The sequence below is a fragment of the Microcaecilia unicolor genome, chromosome 10 (genome assembly GCF_901765095.1).
Source record: "Microcaecilia unicolor chromosome 10, aMicUni1.1, whole genome shotgun sequence".
NCBI classification, from domain to species: domain Eukaryota; kingdom Metazoa; phylum Chordata; class Amphibia; order Gymnophiona; family Siphonopidae; genus Microcaecilia; species Microcaecilia unicolor.
Genome location: NC_044040.1, coordinates 189,168,346 through 189,194,945, shown reverse-complemented (window position 1 = coordinate 189,194,945; position 26,600 = coordinate 189,168,346). Strand labels below are relative to the sequence as shown.

Sequence of the window (26,600 nt, the reverse complement as noted above, 5' to 3'; positions counted from 1 at the left end):
TGCCCTCCCACGGGAGGTGGTGGAGATGAAAACGGTAGCGGAATTCAAGCATGCGTGGGATAAACATAAAGGAATCCTGTGCAGAAGGAATGGATCCTCAGAAGCTTAGCCGAGATTGGGAGGTGGGGCTGGTGTTTGGGTGGTGGGGTTAGTTCTGGGCAAGACTTCTACGGTCTGTGTCCTGAAAATGGCAGATACAAATCAAGGTAAGGTATACACAAGAAGTAGCACATATGAGTTTATCTTGTTGGGCAGACTAGATGGACCGTGCAGGTCTTTTTCTGCCGTCATCTACTATGTTACTATCAAGCATATTTTCAAAGCACTTAGCCTTCCAAAGTTTCATAGAAACCTATGGAACTTTGGAAGGCTAAGTGCTTTGAAAATATGCCTCCATGTTACTATTCCATGACAGAGTTTGAATCCAGATTGATATGGATCTAGCTACTGTGGTGGGAGAATAGATGGATTTTAATGGAAGATGTTGACACAAAATCACAACAAACTAGGTGAATAGCCTATAGAACATCTAAAAAATCAACTTTTAAGAAACCTGATATATTGCTGGCTGATATATTCAGGATTTTCACATACTTATATGACTAGTATGTCAGATTTGAAAAAAGGACGGCAAAGCACACAACAGAAATTACAGGTTCAGGTAAAAGGTGTGGGAGCCTACTGTGATCCTCATTGTTTGAAGAGAGTAAAAATAGGTTGATCTTCAGACGAGGTCTTGCATAGCTGTTGGCCAGCTGGTATGATATGTCAGTTTCGAAACATAGAACATGTAATTCCAGAGTGAATAGGACAGATACAGTCACACAAGATAACAAGCATATTAAAAAAAATGATCATTTGACTGCCGCTAGCCAAAGTCCTGGGTAAAAAAGTGGGTTTTAAATTTGACCTTAAATTTTTGAACATTGGCTTGATATGAATGTAAGGGGGGTAGGTCACTCCACAGTTTGGATCAAGGAAATAAAAGACTGTATCTAGTTGATTCAAGATGGACGTTCTTGGGGGGGAGGGGGGCGAGGAGTAGTAACTGATGAGAATCCAGTGATCTGTGAATGATCTAGTGGGGGTGTAAGGGATAGTGAGAAAGGTGAGAAATGAATCAAGGCCAGTATTGTAAGATTTATGAGCCAGAGATTCTTTTAAAAGATGCGATAAGGTAGTGGTAACCAGTGAAGGTGGATGAATAATGGAGTGATGTAATCAAATTTCTTCGCATGACAAAGGAATCTGATAGCAGAGTTCTGTAATGTTTGGAGCCTTCTAAGCTGAGAACATACTACCAGCGTAGATGGAATTACAGTAGTCTAATCTAAAGACTACAAAAGCATGTCAAGAGTGTGAAGCTTTGGAAAGTCAAGATAGGCACAAATGATATGTAGTTTCTGTAACATGTAAAAACCCTGTTTAACAATGCTGGATATCTAGTATAACACCCCTGAGGCAAAATTGAAATTCTAACAAGCCTCCAAAGAATTCCTGTGGCACAGAATAAAGTACCAACTAGACAAAAAATTCAGACAAGTCAGAAAATAAAGAGAGACTAATGGGCTCACTTCCTACTTGCTGGGAGACTGAGAAAATACTGAGGCTAGGGTCACGTGACCAGGGCTCCTATTGGCTCGCTAGAGTCAGAGTTTTTTTCTCAGTCTCCAACCTGCTGGAAGGCGAGCACAACCCATCAGTCCAATCCTGGGCCGGTCCGGAGGGATTAAAGGAAAGCAAATTAGCAGGTAAGTTCTAATTTCTCCTTAACAATGCTGGATATCTGTTGATGAAATGATGGTCAAGAGTCAATGACAATATCTAAGTATTGGAAGGACGTAATTGGAGGAATGGAGAACACAGAACGGGGGGAAAATGAGGGTTAAAGCAATGAACCAGTAATCCAGCAACCTGTAGTCTGGATTAAGTACTAGTTTCTGATTTGTCAACCAGTCTTCTACTGCATTAAGACATTTCTGAAGGGGGTGAAGGCCAATTGAGAGGGCTGATGTGGGACAAACCAGTAGAATATCATCTGCGTAAAAGTAGAAATTAATGTTGAAATTTTGAATCAAAGAATCCAAATGACTTAGAAAGATATTAAAAAAGAAGTGAGGAAAGAATAGAGTGTCCTTTTTACTAAGCTGCATAGGCGCCTACGCGCACCCAGCACATGCAAGTTCAGAGTTACCACCCGGCTATTTTGTAGCCCGTGTGGTAATTTCATTTTTTATGCGGGCCTGAAAATATATTTTATTTTCTTTTGCTAGGCAAAAATTGGGTGGTAAATCTGACTTGACGTGCGTAGGCGATTACCGCATGGTTAACGCGAGAGACCTTACCGCTAGCAATGGCTGGCGGTAAGGTCTCGGACCCATAATGGACGCACGGCAATTTTAATTTTGCTGCATGTCCATTTTCGGTAAAAATATAAAAATGCATTTTTTACAGGCACGCTGAAAAATGGATCTGCGCGTTCCCAAAACCCGCGCCTACACTACCGCAGGCCATTTTTCAGCGCACCTTAGTAAAAGGACCCCAGAGTCTTGAGGACCACCACAAGGCAAAGAGTGAGATGAAAAAGAACAGGATCGAAACTGGACAGAAAATGTGCATCCCTGAAGGAGAGAAGAGAACCAATTAAGAGGTAATCCTGAAGTCCCGATCTGTGACAAGCGGAGAAGAAAGAGTGTTTGGTCTTCTAGATCAAAAATGCCTTAGATGTCCAGTTAGATGATTAAAGCTATGTTACCCTTGTCAAACTGAGAGTGTAATTTGCTAAGAAGGGATATCCCTGGTTTGAAACTGGTGCAGTGGCTTAATAATAATGTCGCCATACCGATAGTTAATGCTTTTTACAGTTTATTTCAGGTGTTATAGGCACTTGTGGTTTCAGACACACACACACACCTTTTGACTAGCCAAAATTGAGCTTCTTCAGATGCTCAAATTACCAGTTAATGACCTAATTGTTTTTTTTCCTTGTGCTTTTCCATTTTTATGATTCTGCCTTGAGGGATACTGAGCAGCTTTGGCTCAGACCTTCATGTTCCTTTGATTTTGGCGTCTTTGGATGATATAACATCCTTGGATTCATTTTTGGGATAACTCATCTTTTTGGTACAAACTATTCGTTTGGCTACTTGGCATCTTCCTACATTTTCTTTTGTAAAAATATTTTTATGTACAGTATGATTATGTTAGAACTGTACCTTGTTTGTTGTTCTTTGCTGTTTGCAGTCCTGTTGTGTTTAGAAATTACTTGAATGAGGGATGTTCTAAGCTGCCTGCTTAATTTTTATGTTTTTATTCTGTTTTCTACTGGGCTCCCTTTTTGTTTTTTTTAAGTCTGCTTGTATTAGTGGGGGTTCTTACTATATCTCGCTTTTATATGCTTTTGATTTTGCTTCACCACTTTTTTTTTTTGTTTCTCACATACATCATATGCCTTGTTCTGTAATTTATTTTTATTTATTTATTTGTTGCATTTGTATCCCACATTATCCCACCTCTTTGCAGGCTCAATGTGGCTTACAATACATCATGAATAGTGGTAATACATGAGGAATTATACATTTAGTAATAGCAGAAGTGTTTTGGTACATCATAGTGAAATGACATGGTAATATTATAACAAGCAAACATAATAAGAGATATATAGGAGAAATATAAGAATTAAGGAGCGTGTGCATTTAGTGATAACAAAAGATTTTTGGGTAACATGAAACTGAGAAGAAAGATGATAATGTGTTGCCAACTTGTGCTTCCTTTCTTCAGGTGGGACTTATAGTTTGGATGACTTCATGTTTGTTAAGGGGGAAGGGAGGGTTTGTTTTTCACATAGACCCTTGTCCTTAATGTTAGGACTGTTAGTATGTGCTTTTAGAGGAGGGGAAAGGATGGGAGAGAAGGGGGAGTTGTTTTGTTTTTTGACTTTGTTTTTCTTTTTGGTCAGTCTTTTTTGATATTTTTGGATCTTTGGACTTTTGGTGGGATTCTTCAATTTGTTTTTTTTCTTGTTTCTTCCTTTGTTTTACATAATATTTATGTAGGGTCCAGGGGGATGGAATGTACTGGATGTTCCTTCTTCAGGGATGTTTTGAGTGGGGCACTGGCTGGGAGGGCTTTCGCACGCTATAAGATTCAGAATTCTTTTTGTGTTTTTACTTGCCCCAGATGATTGGCTCATGAATTCTATCAAATTATCCTCCTACAACATGAGGGGGTGGGGTATAACATCTCCTATTAAACGTCAAAAGATTTAGCATTGTTTACATAGGCGCCAGGTGGACATTGCAATGTTGCAAGAGACCCATCTTTCCTCATCAGAACATAAGAAGTTCCAGAAATGGTAGATGAGCTCTCTTGTGGAATATCCTCCCACTCAGGAGAAAGCTGGGATCCTTATCTTGTTTCAAAAATCTTTGGATGTCCAGATACATTTGATGGTCCAGGGCCTTGAGGGTCGTTTTGTCTTGGCCAAAGTGACTATTAATAAACACCCTATGTTTTTATGGATTTTTTCTACTCGATTTGCTTAATGTTTTGCTATCTTATGCTAATGTTCTGTATGGTGATTTTAACTTGGTATATGACCCAACATTTGCAGATTATTTGTTAGTTCATCTTTCTAATCCCCATCAATCACTTAGAGCATTAATGGAGTCTTTTGAGGAATATGGTGATTTTTCTGGTTTCCGTTTAACTTTGCAGGAGTCCTTGGTGTTGGCCTCCTCTGATATGATTCAGCGGGGTTGAATGGGTCAGTTCCCATTACTTTGGGCGTCACATTCATGTCATTATTTGGGAATTCAATTATCTATGAAATCATCAGATTTTTATCGCCTTTAATATTTCCCATTTGCTTGACTCTATGATGGATACCCTGCAGGGCTGGCAATGTCTCCCCATCAGGTTACATGGCAGGATACACCTTTTCAATATGGTGGACTTCCCTTCGTGGTTATACACTTTGCAAATGCTCCCCATTAAACCTTTGAAGAAGGACATCCATATTCTACATCAACACCTTTCTCGTTTTTTGTTGGGGTGGTAAGAAATTCCCTATATAAATGTTGTTGGGTAATTGGCGGATGCAAGGTTTAGGGCTCCCAGATTTCTATAAATATAATCTAGTCTGTCTGGCTCGGCACTTGGAGGATTGGATCCTAGACAAAGAAGATTACATCCCCAAACGGGTTGAGTGGGAGCTATTCATGCCTTGAAATTTTAATTCTTTATTGTAAGTACCTCAAAGTGCTCCCCAACTTCTCTGTGGAAATTGTGGCAAGATCTTTCGAGACATTGTGGTTTATCCCCTCATATCTCGTTCCTTCTACCTGAACGTGGAAATGCGGAGTTTTTGCCTGAGATCGACAGTAGGACTTTTCAGCATTGGGTAGGTTCTAGGCTCACATGTTTGGAGCACATGCTCCATCCAAATAGTTCTTTGTTATCCTTACAATCTTTGAGTAAATCAGTTGGCAGCTATATTTACTTATCATCAATTGCATCATTATGTTTCTACTCGGGATCGAATTGCTGTCTCTGGATGCCATAAAGTTCACCTGACCTCTCTTCTGACTATGCACAATAAAGATTATCTGTTTCATTACTTCACAAGGCAATTTGTTCATTTTCTTCTTCCAGGGATACCTCTGCACTATCTGGCACATGGGGGGAGGATTCACAGAGGCCATCGGAGTCTATTAATACCGTATTAGTATGCTGGTTGCTCGGATTCCTACTTTGATAATAGTAGCAGACTTCCAAGAATGTCAATTCAGGGTGATATATAGGGCTTTTATCTCTCAAACACAGCTATTCAATATGGGCGGCATTGACACTCCTCTTTGTCAAAAATGTAAACAACGACCTAATTCTTTTTTTTTTTTTCCATACTTGTTGGACACGCCCCAAAGTTCAGTTTTTCTGGTTGAAGATGGTTCAATATTTAGAACGTCTTTTGGAGTCGATAATCCCACTCTCAGCTGTGGGTCTTAGATAAATATGATTTTAAAGGTTTGAACTGTTTCTGATTCCCCTTTCTTTCTGGACTTGGCGTAATCTTTTCTGTCATGTTATGTTGATGGAAAAGCAGAAGGTGGGCTTGACCTTTAAACACAAAAGCACTTTTTATCAATGTGGGATCCTTATACACATTCCCTTTTTCCTAGAATTCGGAGTCTGATATTGAATACTTTGTAAATTTTGGATGGGACTTGCTTGTGGCTGGTTTTGGGGGGGGGAGAGGATTGGAAGGGGGAATGGGGGTGGTTGGAGTGTTGAAACGGTTTCTGGGAATGGCATTCATCGTCTTCAAAGAGGGCTATAAGAAACAAAGCCCCTCTTTGGTTTTGCTTTGTTCTTGTATTTTTGCTCCCAGCGCTGGTTGCTCTGCTCAGTTGATTGTTGTTCACTTGTTTTATACAATTAATAAACGGATTTAAACATTAAAAAATATACATGCACAAATATATTGTTTTTCAAGAGAAAACAGAACATTTGTGCATATATATATTTTTTAATGATGAAACCACAGGTGCCTATAACATCTAAAATAAATTGTAAAGAGCACTAATGCTATGGTGATATTTACCTATTTCCTTCTCCCATCTCACTTACTGCAGACCCTACTTTGTCTTTGACATTTGCATCCTTTTCCCCGTACACAGAGACCTGCTATCTTTGTCCCATTCTTTTTTTTTGTTGTTGTTGTTGTTAAATCTGAGCATATAGAAACAAAGCAGTTTTGCTCCTTCATACAGCTTCTCTCCCAACCTAAACAGTTGTGCAGCCCAGGTAGTTTAAAAGGAGTGTGTATTTTCCAAAGGCGAAGAAAAATTTGACAAGATTCAAACCTGTGTAGAACAAACCTCTGGGAATTTACTTGTCACAGTTAAGCTGTAGCACGGAAGAGGGCGATTCAAGATGGCGGCGTGTTAAGACATTCTGAGGGACGCTCGTAGAACCTGTCTTGGAGGAACAAACTTCCCAGCAAAATGCCCCACACAAAACGTAAGGGGTCGGCGAGATTGATCCTCCCACCAACCTCGACTTCCTCTCCGCTCCAGACGGGCCTCGAGCGATTCTTGGTGCCGGTTTTCCAGGCAGTACGAAATGGGGATCCCATTGCGGGGACTTCAAGGGAAGCTGAGACCCTGCCAGGAGATGAAGTGTCTCTCTCTCCACCTTTGACACAGAGACCTCCGAACCCAGCGTCAGCATCGATCCCAGTGGGTGAACTTTACCCTGCAGGAAGTTTATTGGGTAAGCTCACCAGTGAGGGGTTGGAATCGTCACGAAAGACGCTGAGGACTGAGACAGGAGTCTCAGAGAAAATGCAGGACGAAATAAGCCTAGGAATGATCTGGAGGAAGCTGAATGAAATGGACACTACTCTACAACAGACATCAGGTGAAGTTTCTACTTTTAAAATTAAGTTTGAAGAATTAAATTTGAAAGTGGATAAGTTACAAGGTGAATTAGCTGGAAAAATTCAAAACATTCAGAAGGATGTAGATTCTATGCAAGAATTTAAGCAGGCTGTTGTTAAGGATAATATGGATCTCAGAAGAAAAGTGGAACAGATTGAAAATTTTAATAGGAGATTTAATTTACGTCTGCTGAACTTTCCAAAAATACTTGGGATGAACCCGCATGATCTATTTAGAAGATATTTAAATGAAGTATTAAAAATACCCCAGGAATCGATGCCGCCAGTAAATAAAATATATTATATTACAAACATATCAAAGGAAGATGCGAGGGAAAACCAAGAATTACAAGTAAATGGGAAAGTTTTTGGGGACATTTCAGCTATATTGGAACAAACTTTAGATCACAGAAAGATCCACTCTGCTTATATCTCTAATATTTGAGCAAGACCTTAATAATATAATGAGACTCTATTTTAAAAATTTGAAGACATGTTTTGGAGGTATAAAGGTACAAATATTCCCTGATGTGACGAAAACGACCCAACAAAGGAGAAAAGCTTTTTTGGCTTTAAAATCAAGGACAATAGAAATTGGTAGAACATTTTTCTTAGCTTATCCCTGTAAGTGTAATGTTAAGTTGGGTGAGGTGAATTTATTCACCTGACCACCTGAAGTCATTTCTGGACATGAAACAACTTAAGTAATTAGATAAAGCTTGGAATAACACGCCATTATTTTCTTCCTTTTACTTTAATATATAGAATCTTCCCTAACTCTTATTGCTCTCCTTCAAAATGTAGATGTGGGCTAACAAGCAAAAAGAAAATTTATTTTGTTGATGTGAATTGTGATAATGTTGATTTATGTCATTAATGTATTTTTATTTGAAACATTTATGGCTGTATTTCGAATAACAAGTTCTTGTTAAAAAATTTAAATAAATAAATAAAAAAAGCTGTAGCACGGAAAAAGAGAAAACACATCTCTATAATCCATTTCTTATAATTTGAGATTTTTATTTGTGTAAAGCCAAACAATTTTCATGTTGACTTCCCTGTTAGCTATATGTTTTATCTTGTACAGTTCATTTTTTACGTTAGTTGTAGTTTTTTAATCAAATGTAACTTTTTCTTATTAGAGTAAATGGTAACATTCTTTGCACATAAAGAAATGTGCCAACAATTTGAAGTAATTTTTTTTTCAGTCCGTGACCATATTTAAAGCGAGTACACAAAAGATATAGTATATGAATTTTTGAGACTACACAGGTCAATTTTTACTGCATGCTCTGGTAGGTCTTGTGTGCTGAAATTTGTGAAATATGTTGTTATGTGCTGAAAGAAAAATCTGTTATTTTGTTTGCAGCTGGTGAAGATGGCCAAATAAAAATTTGGTCTAAAAGTGGGATGCTGAGATCTACATTGGCACAACAAGGTATTTATAGTTCATTTTTTGTTTATGAACATTATTGTTTAACACTTTACCCCCTCCCCTTTTTACAAAGCCGCGTGGCAATGCCGACACAGCCTATTCACTTTGAATGGGCTGTGTCGGCATTACCGTATAGGCAGCCGCTAGCGCAGCTTTGTAAAAGGGGGGGGGGGTAGTAATTTGAAGGTTATCCAAAATATACTTAATATGGGAGGTCATATGTTGCAATTTACAAGCATAGATGCCATGGGGCGCATATACTTTTAGGGGACATGTCATGGGCATGCTGTGGGTAGTCTAAATAACACTATGCCTGTATTTCCCATTTTTCAATGGAAGTTCTCATATTTTTAAAAAACTTTCTGTGCCTGCATTTACAGCTACTCTGAGGCACGAGTAAGTGTGAGCTACCTACTCATTTGGCCCTGAGGTTTATACCAGTGATTGAGAGGGCAGTTTTGCTTGTCTCAATGGTTTTGTAATACCAAAGAGTTGTTTTACTTCACTCTTTAATTGACTTCTCTCATATGTGCAGTATTTTGAAATCCAGCACTTAAACATGTATGTTATTAGATAGGCACTTACATGTAGAGTTACTCCTTACACGTGAAAAGCTTTGAGTGATGTCATACTTTTTTGAGCATTTTTTTTTTTGTAAAACTGATATTACTGCTATGCTTGCCAAGAAATAACATGTGCATTTGCTGGCATCCTTTTATGTATTTTACAGAAAACTCCACATTCAGCAGAGCCTTTTGTAAAATACTACAGGAATTGTGAACATCCTTTCCAGAATGTCCCAATTCGGACATAGATGTTCTCTGCAAAATGGGCCTTAGGGGGCCATTTATAAACATAGGCTACTGTTAAGATGGGTTATTTTAATATTGGCCCTAGTTATTGGTACCAAGTCTCATTGCATAAGATGGGACCTATGCTAAAATAGTACAAGTTAATGGTAGAATAGCATTTGTTAATGGTAGCCCACGTTGATAACTATGCCCCTTAGAATGAGTTTGATACAGCAGATAAAGGAATACAAATTAGGGCTATACATTGAGTAAAATTTTTAATTGCATGATTAATCACAATCAAAATTTTAATCATGCAATTAATCGCTTGATCTAGATGTAAAAGAGTTGAAATAAAGTTAGCATGTACACATAGTTGATTACATTTTTTTATTGTTCCTAAACATTCAAAAAATAACTTTGATTCTAGTTTCCTTAAAAAAACACAATTCCTTCAGGCATGTGAAAGGCAATTCTATAAGCTTTCACATAGAGACATGTGTCAATTAAGTGCCAAAAAGTGACTTTCATGAATATATTTGTTGGGATTAGCTGGCATCTTTCTTAATAGTAGCTCTAGGTGAACTGCATTCAGGTACACTAGGTATTTTCCTGTCCCCAGGGGAATTAGAATCTAATTTTGCTATTTGAAGCAATGGAAGGTTAAGTGACTTGCCTAAGATCGCAGGGCCCAGCAGCAAGATTTGTTTTGCTGGTTGTCAGCCTGGTACTCTAACCACTAGGCTACTTCTCCACAAGGCTTTAGTTACTTGCATAAGTGCACTAAGAGGCAGATGCACTAAAGCTAAATGAGCCTTTAATGACTCTCCAACGAGGAAAATTTGATCCGTTGCATGCATCAAAGGGCTTTTACCGAGGAAGCCAGCAGCTAACGAAAACGGAATGGAGATGAGCAATTAGTGTGAAAACCCCATTGAAACGACATGCACTAACCTTTTCCGATTGCCTTTACGCAGGAAAAAGGCAGGAAATCTAACGAGAGGTCTGGACCACTCGTTAGGACAGCTCTGTGCCAGGAAAAATCATTAAGTGAAAAAATAAACAAACTTTGAGCCAATCCCAGCGCATTAGCAGAGCTAAAAGCGCTGTGATTGGTCCAAAGGATGTCAGAAAACACATAAATAAATAAAAATAAAAAAAGGATCGGGAGGGGGCAAGGGCGCTCATCAGGAGCGTCCTGTACGGACGGCCTTGCCCCCCCCCCCCCCCCCGCTGCTCCCCACTTTCCGCCGCTCCCCCCACCCCGAAAAAGCAAAATTCAAGCAGCCCCTGCCCCCCTCCCTTCCTCACTACTCTCACACCTCAGCTCCGCCTCCCGACATCCTCCGTCCTGTGCCCCGCCCCCTTTTGGGGTCGTCGCCGCCATTCCCCTCCTCCATCGGGCCCCCCTCCCTCTTACCGGGCCCGTGCAGCGCCTCTCTCCTCTGTACGAAGGCGCTGCACGGGCAAGAAGAAAGCTGATGCCTGCCTTCGCCCAGCTTCGATGGCGCATCTTTCTCCTGCTGGGCCCCCAAAAGGGGGCGGGGCACAGGACGGAGGATGTCGGGAGGCGGAGCTGAGGTGAGAGAGTAGTGAGGAAGGGAGGGGGGCAGGGGCTGCTTGAATTTTGCTTTTTCGGGGTGGGGGGAGCGGCGGAAAGTGGGGAGCAGCGGGGGGGGGGGCAAGGCCGTCCGTACAGGACGCTCCTGATGAGCGCCCTTGCCCCCTCCCGACCCTTTTTTTTTATTTTTGTTTTGATTTGGGAGCCATGTGCTTGTGATTTGACTGTGTTTTGACTGTTTGTGGCATGCGCAGAGCAGCTAACATAACGCTTGGCTGCTCTGCGCATGATTTGGGGGCCGATTAACGATGTGTATTGTGATTCTTTGATACATTGTACGTTTCAATACCGATCTCAGCATGTGTGACTTTTTTTTTTTGTGCATTTTTCGTTATTTTAAAATCGTTAGGGACTTTAACGATTTAGATTTTTTTACGTTTGGTTGCTGCATCTGCCCCTTAGTGCTATTCTATAAGGTAGCGCCTAAGTCAAACCTTAGCAGATTTTCACTGACTCTAGGAGCCAGCCCAAAACTTAGTTGTTGGCAGTTGAAACTTCTTTCGTTTTTTTTCTCCACCTCACACCCAACATTGTCCACAGTGAAATTCGAGTGTATATGGGGATGGGGGAGGGGCAAGGAATCCCCTCTGTGATCAGTAGCAGCTCCTTTAGAAACTCAGGGCTAGATGCATCAACCAAACGTTAAAAAAAATCTAAATCGTAAAAGTGCTTAACGAATTTGAAACAACGAAGAATGCACAAAAAAAACCAGCTCAGAAATGTTCGGTGCGGTATTGAAAAGTACTATGTATCAAGCGTTCATTATCCCCGTCGTTAATTTGCTCCTTAAGCATGCGCAGAGCAGCCACAAACGTATTAAACCTACGTAGGTTGCTTACGTCAGACTGGGGCGTGCGAGGGGGGGATCCCGACCTGCGAGCCTTTTAGCTGTCTGATCTAGCAGAAGAGTGCAGTTGAAGATAACTGTAAAAAGAACGACCCTCGTAAATCCCCTTTTGTAACAAAAGACCTCTTTGCAGCTTGTTTACAGTACTGGGAAAATTGGCTTTAGGTGATAGCAGAGAGTGTTAATTTTCAAAGCTGTGGGAGATGGGGAGAGACAGGATTTTTAAGCTGCAGGGAGAAGCAGTATGTTTTATTTTGTAATGATGCAGGGGAAAGCGGAGAGCCACGTGTTTGTGTTTGTATCTCACTTTTCTTTTTAAACATGCTGGCTTGGATTTTTATGGTGCAGGGGGCAGCGGGGAGATGATAGCTCAGGCCTTAACGACAGGTCTGAGCACACGTAAAATTTCTGACGATAAATGATTCGTTGCAATCATCGGTATGGTTAGTGCATTCCGAATTGTCCACATTTCAATGGTAGTTTCTCCTTTGCATTCAGTTTTCGTTAGCTGCTTGCTTCATAGGAAAAAGGCCTTTTAATGCATGCAACGGTTAGGAATTTCCTTCGTTAAAGGGTTGTTAGAGGGTCGTTAAGGTTTACTGCATCTAGCCCTCAGTTACTAAGGCTTTTTTTCCATTCTGTGTCTGAAAGTTTAGTAAATCAGTCCCTTGAGATGCCAGTGCACATCACTACCTGAAACTAGTAGTCTCCCTTCTGGACACCCAGTGTCAGCTGAATGACATCACCTACCTGATGGGTGACACATGGCAAACAATCACCTTACCTTGCACAGCCCCCCCCCCCCCCCCCCCGTGTCCCATTGCATACAATCACTTTGCCTTGCACAACCCGCTATCCCGTTGGTACACAGTCACCTTGTACAGCTCCACCCCACACCATTACACACAGCTACTGAGCCCCTCTCCCCATCCCATGGCAAACAATCATTTTGCACAGGCCCTACCCCTATCTCCATGGCACACAATCACCTTTCCTTGGACAGCCCCCTCCCCAACCCCATTGTACTGCAAGATGAGGAGAGAGTGAATGGTTGCATATCGGGCTGCTTCCTTCCCCTGTGCCTTCCTAGGACCAGATGTACTAAACAATCGTTATAGACCTTCCCTTACCGATTCCCTTAGCGAATCGGTAAGGAACGGGCATGCATTAAGGAAAGGGAATGCAAATGAGCTGCTCATTGTAGCTCACTTGCATTCTCTATTCCATTGTTAAACAGTCGGCCAATCGGCCGGTCGAGCATGCACAGAGCAGCCAAGCTTTATGCTGGCTGCTCTGCTCATGCCAAATACGCCTCCCTGTGCTGCCCGAAGACACCGCACTGCTCACCCCCTCCGATGCGCGTCGATCCAGAGGACAGTGCAGTTGAAGACGCCCATCCAAAAAAAAAACGTCCATTTTGGCCGTCGCCCCCCCCCCCCCGACCCCCCGCAATAATAAATACGTCTTTTTTGGCAGTGCTTCACTCAGCTGAGAGACCTGGAAGTCGAGCTAAACGCGTTGTGATTGGCTCAGGGACTTCCAGGTCTCTCAGCTGAGTGAAGCACTGCCAAAAAAGACGTTTTTATTATTGCAGGGGGGGAATGACGGCCAAAATGGACGGGTTTTTTTTGATGGGCGTCCTCAACTGCACTGTCTTCTGGATCGAGCCGCATCGGAGAGGGTGAGTAGAGCAGCGTCTTCGGGGGGGGGGGGGGGGGAATGACGGCCAAAATGAACGTTTTTTTTAAAGCGGAGCGCTTTTTTTTTTTTTTTTTGTTACTTTTTGTTGCATTTTTTTTGTTACTTTTTGTTGCAGTTTTTCAATCCCACGCTACCCCCAACGAGAGGTACAGACCTCTCGTTAGATTTTCCAGCGTTAAGGCAATCGGAAAAGGTTAGTGCATCTCATTACAATAGGGTTTCTACACAATTTGCTCATCTGCATTCCGTTTTCATTAGCTGCTACCGTCGTCGGAAAAAAGTCTTTAGTGCATGCCAGGGTTTACTACTTGCTCGTTAATGGCGTGTTAAGTTTAGTGCATCTGGCCCCTAGAGTCCAACTGCTCATGTGAACCATGGGGCTGTACAGAGGCCCTCACAGTTCACATAAGCAGTTAGCTCCAGGCAGACACAGGAGGAGGAAGTGGTACAATTTGCATCTGTTCACTCTCTCCTCCTCTTGCAGTATGATTAAAGTGAGGAAGAGAAAGTAGCTTGTGTCTGATGATTTTCCAAATCTTACCAGTGACTCAGAAGGAGGTCCTAGTGGCGATACCTGCATTCAACGGGGTCCCAGTGACACCAGCAGCTATCATGGGGGGGGGGGGGGTGTCAGCGACACCAGCAACTCTCATAGGGGAGGTGGTCAGAGGCACCAGCAGCTATGAGGTGGGGGGGCGGGGCCTCAGTGGCACCTGCAGTTTTGGGGAGGTGTTGGGGGGGGGGTCAGGGGCAGCAGCAGCTTTGTAGGGGGATCAGCAGCTCTTAAGGGGGCCTGCAGCGTGAGTGGCTCTGAAGGAGAATCGGCAGCTCTACCAGGGTCTGTGACAGGAGATGCTCCTTCCAACATTTTCAGTAAGACAGAGTAAGGCTTGGAGCACCAGAATGTGACTTGAAGTTCCGAGAGAGGCTATTGGAACACCAGAATGAGACTTGGAATATAAAGAGAGGCAGCCAATGGAAGGTGTTAAGGTGAGCCCCCGGCTTTAATCGTGGTAAATTTTTTTAAAGCTAGTTAAACAATTAACGCATTAATCATGCAGCCCTAATAGAAATTATTGAAATGAACAGGACTTTTATTCATCAAACATCTTAAAAATAAAAAAAAAACAACTTTCTTATTGTGTCAAATTTGAGATTTATAGTGTACACCTATGGAATATTTCAATCTAACATTTGTCATCCTGAAATACTGATTGAAATTTGGTTAAGCAGTTAATTTAATTTATTTTAAATTCATAAATTGTACTGTATAGATTGGTGTATATGAGTGCAAATGAAAAGAAATAGAATTTAAAACAGTTTTGTTTATTTATTGCATTTGTATCCCACATTTTCCCACCTATTTGCAGGCTCAGTGTGGCTTACATTATTCCGTAATGGTGATCGCCATTTCCGGAATGAGAAATACAAAGTGGTATTGCATTAAAGTTCATGAGTGACAGAGTAGATTAAGCAGTCAAGTATAGAGAGTTCATATTCGTAATGAGGAATAAAGTGGTATTGCATTAAAGTTCATTCGTGATAGAGTAACTGAGGCAGTCAAGTATAAAGAGTTCGGTTTTGTCCAGTTCTGGTTTGAGTTTCGTTGTCTGGTATTCAGGATGGATCATTGTGGTGTGCCGTATTGAACAGGTTGGTTTTTAGTGATTTTCGAAAGTTAGTTAGGTCGTGCATTCCATAGTTGCGTGCTTATGTAGGAAAAGCTGGATGCATTTGTTAATTATATTTTAGTCTTTTGCAGCTGGGGTAGTGGAGATTCAGGAATGTGCGTGCTGATCTTTTAGTGTTCCTGGTTGGTAAGTCTATGAGGTCTGACATATAGACCGGGGCCTCACCGTGAATGATTTTATGAACCAGAGTGCAGATTTTGACCGTAATACGTTCTTTAAGTGGGAGCCAGTGTAGTTTTTCTCTTAGGGGTTTGGCGCTTTCGTATTTCGTTTTTCCAAATATGAGTCTGGCTGCTGTGTTTTGGGCAGTTTGGAGTTTCTTAATAATTTGTTCTTTGCATCCAGCATAGATTGCATTGCAGTAATCTAGGTGACTTAGCACCATTGATTGTACCAGGCTGTGGAATATTTCCCTTGGGAAGAAATGTTTTGCTCTTTTGAGTTTCCACATTGAGTGGACCATTTTCTTTGTTGTATTTTTCGCATGGCTTTCTAGTGTGAGATTTCAGTCAATTGTAACTCCGAGAATTTTCAGGCTATGTGAAACAAGAAGGGTATAGTTTGGGGTGTTTATAGTGGCGGGTTTGTTCGTGTTATATTGTGATGAGTGGATGAGACGTGTTTTTTCTGTGTTGTTTTAATTGAAATGCATCCACCCATGAATTCATGATTTGGAGGCTGTGTTTGATTTCATTTGTGATTTCTGTTGGATCATGTTTGAACGGGATGTAGATCATGACATCATCTGCGTAGATGTAGGGATTAAGGCCTTGGTTGGATAGTGATTTGGCTAGAGGTGTCATCATTAGGTTGAAAAGGGTCAGTGAAAGCGGTGATCCTTGGGATAATCCGCATTCTGGTTTCCATGGTGATGATGTATTCGAATTTGATATCACTTGGTATGTTCTTGCAGTTAGGAAGCCTTTGATCCAACTAAGTACGTTTCCTCCAATCCCGAAGTATTCTAGGATGTTTAATAGCATTTTATGGCTTACCATGTCAAACGCGCTGAACATGTCGAATTGTAGGAGAAGTACACTGTTGCCAGTTGCAATTGCTTGTTTGAATTTGGTTAGGAGAGTGATTAGTACTGTTTCGGTGCTGTGGTTGGATCGAAATCCTGATTGTGATTCATGTAATATTGAGAATTTGTTTAAGTAGTCGGTAAGCTGCTTGGTTACCATACTTTCCATTAGTTTGACTGCCAGAGGGATAGATGCTACCGGGCAGTAGTTGGTTATGTCATTTGCTTTTTTTCTTTGAATCTTTAGGTATTGGGGTAAGTAGTATGTTTCCTTTATCTTTAGGGAAGAGTCCGTGTTGTAACATGTAGTTTAGGTGCGTCAGTGAGGTCTGTTATGAAGCGTTTAGGGGCAGGGCAGATTTTATTAGGTTGTTGGGGCATATGTCCAGTTTGCAATGGGATTTGGCGAACCTGTTGATCGCTTGGGTGACGGTTTCATCAGTGAGTAGAGCGAAGTTTGTCCAGATTCGGTCTGCTGGATATTCATCGGTGATTGGATCCAGACAATCAATGAATTTTTCGTGGTCGGTGGTATTAAGTGGTAACGTGAGTCGTAGCTTTACAATTTTCTCATTGAAGTATTTAGCAAGGTTGTCTGCTAATGGGGTGTCTGTGTTGGTTGTAATAACCGATGTGGTATCTAGTAGTTTGTTCACGAGTTGGAAAAGTTTATGCGTGTCTTTGTAGTCTGCCCTATTTTGGTTTTGTAGTATGACCTTTTGGTTTGTCTTACTGCATATTTGTATTTTCTTTGCATTTGTTTCCATGCGTTGAGTGTGTATTCATCTTTTATTTTATTCCATGCTCGCTCAAGCCTCCTAACTTGTGTTTTAGTTTTTTCAGTTCTTCGTTAAACCATGGTATCGAGTTGTGTCTTCGTGAGGTTCTTGTTTGTAGTGGTGCTATGTTGTCTAATGTGCTTCTACATCTGTTGTCCCAATCTAGGAGATAGTGTTTCGAGTCTGTTTGTGCTATCCATTCGTTCTTGTAGATTTGTTGCCAGAATGTTACAGGGTCAATTTGGCCTCGCGTGGTGTAGGTTGTGCGTTCTTGATTATGGTATGAGCCTTTTTTCGCCATTGTAGGGATAGGTTTAATTTGTGGTGGTCTGACCATGGTATGTCTGTCCATTTTGTATCTGTTAGTATTAGGTTTAAGTCTGAGGACAGTTTGTGTGTGATGAGGTCAAGTGTGAGTCTTTTGACATGGGTTGTTTGCATATTTGGCCAGTTGCGGTCCCATAGTTGGAGGAAATCCTTGCATTCAAGTGCATTAGTTGAGTTAGGGTCTTCTAGGTGTAGGTTTATGTCCCCTATTGTAAGTAGATTGGAGTTAGATACACATGTGTTCGATGTGAAATCCATGAAGTGTGGTTGCCATTCATGCCAGTTACCTGGTGGTCTATAAAACAAGACAACGTTTAGGTGGTCGAGCAAGGTTATATGTTGGACTCTAACTGAGGCAATTTCAAGTTGGGGTGTTATGGACTCGGCTGTTGTTGTTACGGTGAAGTGGGACCTATTGATTAGTGCTATGCCTCCTCCTCTTTTTTCTTTCCTTGTCCAGTGAGTGATTTTGTAGTCTGGGGGGCATAGATCTAAAATTATGGGGTCCTTATGATCGTGGATCCAGGTTTCACTAATGACTAGAAGGTCGAGGTTGTCTGTCGTGATCCAGCTTGTTATTATTGTTGTTTTGTTGACTACTGATCTGGCGTTTATGTATCCCACTTGAATTGTTTGGTAGGGGTCAGTTAGGTTCGAAGTTGTGTTGATTTTTGTTAGTTGTCTATTCTCTTACAGTCTGGGTTTGTTATGTCCTTTCTTTCCTTTGTATTGATTTTGTCCGCATATGGTAATTCTTCCATTGTTTTGGTTGTTGTTATTTTGATGAGATGTATTATATCTGGGTAGTCTGTTGAGCTTGTGTATTGTGGGTATGTTGTTGGTATCTGTAAGAGGGGTGGTTAGTGTGTGGTGAATTAGGGATAAGGAGTAAATTGTTAGAGGCAGTTTGGCGGTGTTCATTTTGGTGTTAGATGATCAGGTATGATGGTTGCGTTGTTAGTCTTTGGCAACTGTCATGCAGTTTATCTGTTGTATATCACTTTGAGAAAATGCCAGCTGATGCTAGGGTCCACTTGGGAGCCATCTCCCAAGAAAAGATCTAGGTGTCGTTGTAGACAATACGCTGAATTAGAGCGAAGACAGATGCGGGGATTGATGTCCTGGGTGCAGGGCACTATGGCTTTGGACACCGTATTGCAAAACTCCTTCCAAAGTTGGAGATAGTAACACACAGTACCTATTTAGGTATACCAAATTTTTTTTTGTTTGCGTCCTACAACACCTTGTACTCTTGATTAAGGCTATGCGATATTTCAAGTTGCTTTGTGGTGTATTCTTAACGTCTGCATACAGTAGGGCATTAGATTAAAATGTGCAATAGCTAGGACTCATATATATAGAAAAGCAAACGCTAAATGCGTCCCGTTCGATCGGGAGCGTCTCTTCTGCCCACCCTGATCGTTACCTCCGGCGTGGTCTGTTGTAGTCTTTGTAAAAGATCATAAGATTGGGTATGTCACCAGCAAAATGGCTTCCTAACAGCATTACTCAGGCTCATCGGCATTGATAATCTTTTTAATCCTTAACCGTTGCTTTGGAGTTCACTAACAAATAATCGGGTGTAGCCCCCATTATAAGATTAGAACTTTTTCCTTTCCAAAATTTTACATCCCTGTTAATCTCATTTTTTTTTTAATTGGCCTTTCAGGTCCTTAGCATTGACTAAGGAAGGGTGTCATCTCACGGAGGCATTGTGGTAATGCTGTCTCTTTCCTAACCCTTTAATTGAAGCTTGAGGTGTGAGTGATCTCTGACCTATCATTCTTATGGCGTTTCTTTTATAAATTCCTTATGTATTTTGTACACCATTGTGATCTGTGTGTTAAATAAACATTCTCTTGTTTTATTTTCATATCATCTGTCTTGATACTATACTTAAAGTACTTAAAGAATAAGTTAGCCCTTTACACACCTTTGAGACCTCAAAGATCCTCTCGAGGATCATCACTATCTGTCCCCTCATCAAAAGAAATTGTACAATGTGATACCCGCCAGCGAGCCTTCTCAGGAATAGCCCCCACGATCTGGAATTTACTCCCAGAGGGGCTATGTATAACTTGAGACTACCTCTACTTCAGGAAGCAGATAAAAGCCTGGCTCGTCTCCCAAGCCTTTAATACATTAGGTGACTGACTATACACTCATTCTGTACCTGGACTAGCTTGCTACACATACTGTAACTTAGACCAGTTCCTTATATCTTGATTAATTGTACAAAGAAGTTGCCTTTAGTTTAGCCACTCATTTATTTATTCCAACTGACTCAGTATCACACATCTTGTCCCCATATCTGCTTTTGGCACCTCAGCTATATGGTAGGCGTGTTGTAGAAAAGCATTAGTATCATAGCAATGTTATTTGAATGTTCTAATTATGTGCATGTTAGATATCCCATCACTATTATGCTTACGTCGTATTATATCTCTTTATTTGAATTGCTGTTAAATGTGTATATTTTTGATCCTGTGTCATAGTAGTCCTGTTATTAGGTTTCAGTTTCCTGTTTTCAAGTTTTCCTCTTTCATTGTACTATTGTTATGCTGTTAACAAAATTGTGAGTTTGTTAAACTGTACCTACTTCACACCTCCTTGGGTGAATTTCTTCATAAAGGCGGTTAATAAATTCCAATAAATAAATATATATGTACCCTGATTTTCAGTGTTCTGGGCCGTACTGTCTGGAGCACTTTGCCACCACATCTCAGGCTACAACAATCATTACAAATATTCAAAGAATGTCTGAAGGCTATGACACGTAGTTCCAACAGAAGCCAGTGGATATAGTTTGCTTTCAGGCTTCTCTTGGGATAGACAGGAGTAATATGCTGTCAAGCTATCCTTGATGTATTTCCTTTTTTATATATATTTCTTTGAATATTATATAGTTTTGTAAACCGCTCAGAGTGTTACAAAATGAGCGGTATATCAAATATTGATTAAACTTGGAAACTTACTGGAGCAACTTCAAAATTGGCCAAGGGGCCTTGTGACCTGTTTTTTGGAATATTCACTGAACCAACAAGTATTCATGATGACACATTCAAAGAATGTGCAGTGGGAGGCCCATCAGCTACAAATTTTTGTGGATCTGTTCCTCATCACTCTGAGGAGAAGATGAGAGTTTATTGAGATTACCAAGCGCCTGAGGGGTGACAGAATTAAACATAGATGTTGTTTTTTCCTTTTGGCCTGGAATTTTCAGTTTGGGTGAAAACTCTCAAAGGACTGCAGAAAGCTGGCTTCAAGGGTCTGCCTCCCTTTTGAGCTTCAACTAAACCTCCTGCAAAGTTCTGGGAGAGAATTTCTCCCTGAAAAAAAATGCTGTGGATTCAAATTGAAATACAAATTGTGAAGTGGAAGGGTTAAGTTATGAAAGAGAGATTGGATATGTGCAAGACTAGAGCAAATGGTGTGTGTCTGAGTATATGGGGTTAGAGCAACAGGCATGTGTAGATTATGTAATTTTTAGGGCTAGTGAGCATCTGTGGGGGGGGGGGGTAAGAGCTTTACTGGGGTGGTTTCCTCCTTTCAGTTTAGGTGCTTGTGGGGAAGGAAGGAAGCAGGCAGAATTGTCGCTAGTAGGTAAAGGGAGCAGAGGGAAAGGGATTACTGTGGGTGGGAGAGGGGAAGAAAGGTTTCTTCAGGGGATCTGGGAAGTATGAGGGCTGGAGGGCAACAGAAGATCTGTCAATTATGGCAATGAGGAATAAGCTAATGTGTGGGGCATGAATGCCTCCATGAAGAGGCAACTTTTGTTCTAGGAATCAAAATAATTGAAGGTGACCTTTGTTTTGTACAGGGGATGAATATTTATTAAGACACTGAAATTTTCCTAGGGTCTTGATGGCATCTAATCAGATAGAAAAAAGGAGGTATTAATATGAATATAAAGACCGGAAGGGTGACTAATATATGTTAATGCAACTATAAATACTCAGAAATTTGGTCTGTTTAGTGTCTATGCCCCAAATTAACAACAAAGGGTTATTTTTGATTATTTGCTAGAAAAATTAGTGGTGTTCAAGGATAACCTGGTAGGGGGGGACTTTAATCTAATTATGGAACATGTCAAATATAATGTGGAAGAGGGAGGGAAGGCGGGAGGGGTCAAGGAGAGCAATAGGCTAAATTTAAAAACTTCCTAACGCTTGCTTTAGCTTGTGGAGATCTGGAGGTTTGGCACCCTAATACTAGAAACTGTACATTTCTATTAAGATCTGCACAAGAGATGTTCTTGAATAGACCTAATTTGTGTTGAAGGGTCATTAGCGCAGGTAGTAAGTGAGGCAGAGATTGAAATCATCACCTGGTCTGACCAGACCATCGTATGGGCAGAGTTTGAGTTATTACCCCCAAGGTCAGATGATCACTGCAGGAGGTTGAATGATGGGTTTTTAGGGGATAAGTCAGTGGTAGAACAAATCAAATGGGATAATATTTGCCAATAAACAATAGAGGAGAGCATTCTCTAATAATATGGGAATATTTAAAAACAGTGATAGTGTGTAAATTTATAGTACATGCTACCAATAAAAAGAGGTAAAGGAAGGCTGAGCTGTTAGCTACTGTAGCTAAACTAGAAACTTCACAAACTGGGCAGTGGGTCAAAGAAAGTGCTTAAGCAATTGGAGCAGACAAGGAGTTTGAGAGCTTTATATGTGGAGGAAATACATTTCAAAATGCACCAAATATGCCAGGCATTCTTTGAATATGTTAACAAAGCAAGGAGGATTATGGCCCATAGATTAAAACGTCTAGATGCAAAGAATGATATACTCAAAATTAAGGGTATTCGAGAGGTAGAGCTGGTTAAGGATGAGTCTATAAGTACTCACTTTGTAGAATACTACCAGGAGTTTATGCATCTGAGAGGAAGGCATTGGAGGGAGAAATCTTGCAGTACTTTGTCTTCCTTCCTAAAATGATAACAAAAGAGGAGTGTTTAGAAAGCAGGAGGTGGTTAACGTTCTGGAACTCAGTGCTGGAGGATGGTGGTAAAAGCAGCTAGAGTAGCTGGTTTTAACTGTTTTGCAAAAAATTCCTAGAGGTAAAGTCCATAAACTATATTATTAAGGAAGACCTAGGAAAGCCAAGGCTTATTCCTGGGTGTGTAGGTAACATGGAATATTATACATTTTTGCAATTCTGCCAGGTACTTGTGACCTGGCTTGGCCACTATTAGAAGCAAGATAGTAGGCTAGGTGGACCGTTGGTCTGATCCAGTATGGCAATTTTTATATTCTTACATTCTAATGCTGTTAAGTTGACAGACTATTAAGGCACCAGCAGTAGATGACTTTGTAGCCAAATGTTATAAGACATTCCAAAGCATAGTGGTAGTTCCTCTGGTAAAGTTTTACAATTAGTTGGATGGGGGTGCTCTGTTGCCCTATTTCATGTGATTAGCAAGGATTAGAGTGTTCCATAAGAAGGGCAAAATCTGTACATTTTGTAGTTTGTATTGCCCAATATCCCTTTTGGGGCTTGACACCAAAATGTTCTCTAGAGTATGCATAAACTGACCAATGACCTTGATGGGATACCTAGTTCATTAAGATCAGCTCAGGTTTATACCTATCCAACAGGCATTGGATAATATTAGGCAAATGCTTAATTTTGTCTGGAGGGTTCAGAAGATGGGTTACTTCAAGCTGCTGCTCTTGGTGGATGCCGAAAAGGTTTCTGATAGGATCTAGTGGCTGTTTATGTTTAAGGTTTTAGAAAAGGTTGGGTCAGGGCTGAGATTTATTCAGTGGCTATGCATAATATATAACTGGCCTTTTGGTTTCCATGAAAGTCAATGGAGGTTATTCCACAACTTTTGAACTATGGAGGGGTATGCGGCAGCGATGTCCCCTGTTTATGAAACCTCTGGCACAGAGAGTAAGGAAAATGGTCAGATAAAGGGAATACAGGGTCTCTGGACATGAAAGCTCCCTTTTCATAGATGATATTCTGTTTTTGGTTACGGAACTTGAAGAGACCCTTTGAACTCTAATGGCTGAGCTCCAGGCTTATGGAAAGTTCTGTGGCTTTAAAATTAATATGACCAAAAAAAAATAAAAACAGAGATTCTGAATGTGAACCTGCAGGAAGAGCAGGTTTGGGCCCTGCAAAATCATTTCCCCTTTGGGATGGTTCCTGTTTCTCTTAGGTATTTAGGCATGCAATTAATGGGAAATGGTTGTAGGTTATTTGCTTTCAATTATGAAACCTTGGTGGTTAAGATGATGTGAGATATAAGGGAGATGGGCTAAATTAAGTATATCATGGCAGGGATGTGCTCTCAATTATGAAACCTTGTGAAAATTGTAGCAATCCACACTGAGCCCGCAAAGAGGTGGGAAAATGTGGGATACAAATGCAAACAATAATAATAACCTTGGTGGCTAAGATGACCTGAGATATATAGAGATGGGCTAAATTAAGTATATCTTGGCTGGGAAGGGTGGAAACAGTTAAGAAGGTGGTGCTCCCTAAGTTCCTGTATCTTTTCTATACCCTTTCATTTGCAGTTCTATGGAAGATGTTGTGAGTTTTTCATAGGTGATTGAGCTTCATATGGAATTGCAAGCCACTAAGAGTAGCTAAGGAGACCCTGTTCAAGTCTGAAACAGATGGTGGGTTGGCTGCCCAGATCTTAAAAGTATTATCAGGCTGCCCAATTAGAAGCCATCTTAGATTGACAAAATGTTTAGGGTCAACAATGAGTGGAACTGGAGCAGGAAGATTTGTCATCGGATCCCCCTTTGTCAAGTTTCCTGGCTTTCGATGGAGATGGATGGAGGAAGGTGGGAAGATCATCCATTTGTGTCGTTAACTATGGCAGTGTGGGGTAAATTAAAGAATAAGCTATTAAAGGGGAAAACCTATTATTGGTATACTCCCTTGAGATTTTGTAGCAAATTTCATCCTAGACAGGATAATAGAAGTATTTGAGTGATGGGATGAGGTAGGGCTAACCTATATGAGACAGTTCTGGTGATATTTTCCCATTTCTACAGGTTCAGTGTTACTTGAGGGGTCAGAAAATGTTTAAGGATCCAAGGGCTCAGAAAATACCTTTTATTTTCATTTCATTTTATTTATTAAAATTTGAGTTACCATCTAGCTTTACCAGATTACAGTTCTTGCTGCGGGCTTATAAATGAGGGCTGCATCTCCAGTATCTATAAGCTGTTGAATAGACAGAAAGGGGAAAATGAAACTATATGTACCTTTGGGAAGAGAATCTAGAGTGGAGATGAGTAAGGAACATTGAGGATGACATTATAGTTAGAACATATAAAATAGTTATTGCTAGCCACTTCGTTGAAAATGGATGCAAGGTCTTAATTCATTGGTACTTTACGGCAGTGTGCCTGAAGGCTTTGTTTCAAAATGTGAGTGATAAATACTGGAAGGAATATCTAGAGGAATCTTTGCCCATATTTGATGGGCCTGTCTGGTTATCCAGGGCTTCTGGTGTGCACTCTTCCAAATTGTAGCAATATAAAAATGCTCCTAACAAGAATTTTTAAAATATACTTATCAACACTGTTAAATAAAGTTAATCTTATTAGCTTTATTAAATTATGTCAATATAAGTACATTTAAAAAGTTCTTGTTGTTGGACCATTTTTATATGGTTACTGTTTGGAAGAGTGATTTGAAGCAATTTGAATTAACAGCAAAGACCTGAAAAAAGAAGATAAAAATTGAAAAAAAGGAAAAAAAAATCAAAGTTAACTGACTTTTTTTTTTTTGAGCAATGATTACATATTATGGTAAATATAACTGGTGAACAAATGATTTTAGTGGTTCCTTTCCCTACATTTTCTAATTGAGTTGATGAACTAGAGCATCACGTACCTACCTAAACCTCCACTACCCGAGCTGCAAAGGTCTCAAATACAAATCAACCTATGCATCCAACTTCTCCTATATAGACACACAATTGTGGAATACACTGCCAAAGACTGTGAAATCAATCTACGACCATCTAAACTTCAGGAGATCATTAAAGACCTACCTATTCAGAAAAGCATTCCCCACCGACCTAACCTAGATGCCTCCAATCTGCAACACGGCAAACCATAAACTGTACTTGACACTATATATCACTTCCTTTCTTCTATCCCTAGGAACCTGAATATACTAACTTTACCCGACCCTAACATCAAATTGTATGTGTTTCCATACCGGTCTAGGTGATCACCTTACTGTAAGATGAAAGCCACATTGAGCCTTCAAATAGGTGGGAAAATGTGGGATACAAATGTAACAAATAATAATGATAATTACATAGCAATAACAATTTAAATCAATTTAATTTGATAACATTTTTTGATGATACAGTACCTCTATTAAACAGATTGTTGTGATTTTTGATTTATAAGATACTGGCACAGATCCTGCAGAAATAGTACCTAAATGTTAGTGTGAATAGTACATGAGTATTTTATTAAAAAAAAAAAAAAAGGTGTAAATTGTGACTCTGCTCAGACTCTTGCCAGTTTACTACTACTGTACAAATACATGCCAGTTTGCATTGTGTTAAAATTAGGTCACACCTAAAAGTAATGAGACCTTTTTATGTATGAAATTGTTTATAATATTACCCTCCACATGACATAGTAGAAGAAAGAAAAGAGAGAGAATGTGCAAGTGTGTTTCAGTTTCAAAGCCATTTTTAAAGTAAACTCCTTTCCAAGAATGCACATTATATCCTGATATGCATAGTATAACCTCAGTTTATAGACTTTCTAACATATTATCTGTATGCGGATATTACCTTTTTATATTTTAACCATGCACAACTCAGTCTGAACTCTGAAATCAGCCAATTTTGAATTGTGTTCTTCAGAAAAGATGCCCGTATTAAGCTAAACAACTATGAAGTGAACTTAAAATCATGATCAACTGTGATGTCTTACAACAAAACAA

At 40.3% G+C, this 26,600-nt stretch overlaps 1 protein-coding gene across 3 annotated transcripts in view; it reads left to right on the top strand.

The window, feature by feature from the left end:
* IFT80 (intraflagellar transport 80) overlaps window positions 1-26,600 on the top strand; it is a 176,815-nt gene that overhangs the window by 21,162 nt on the left and 129,053 nt on the right. For all 3 annotated transcript variants that reach the window (XM_030215943.1, XM_030215942.1, XM_030215945.1), the window contains exon 5: window positions 8,808-8,876. In XM_030215943.1, coding sequence (XP_030071803.1) covers window positions 8,808-8,876 — 69 coding nt within the window. The remainder of the gene's footprint in view (window positions 1-8,807; window positions 8,877-26,600) is intronic.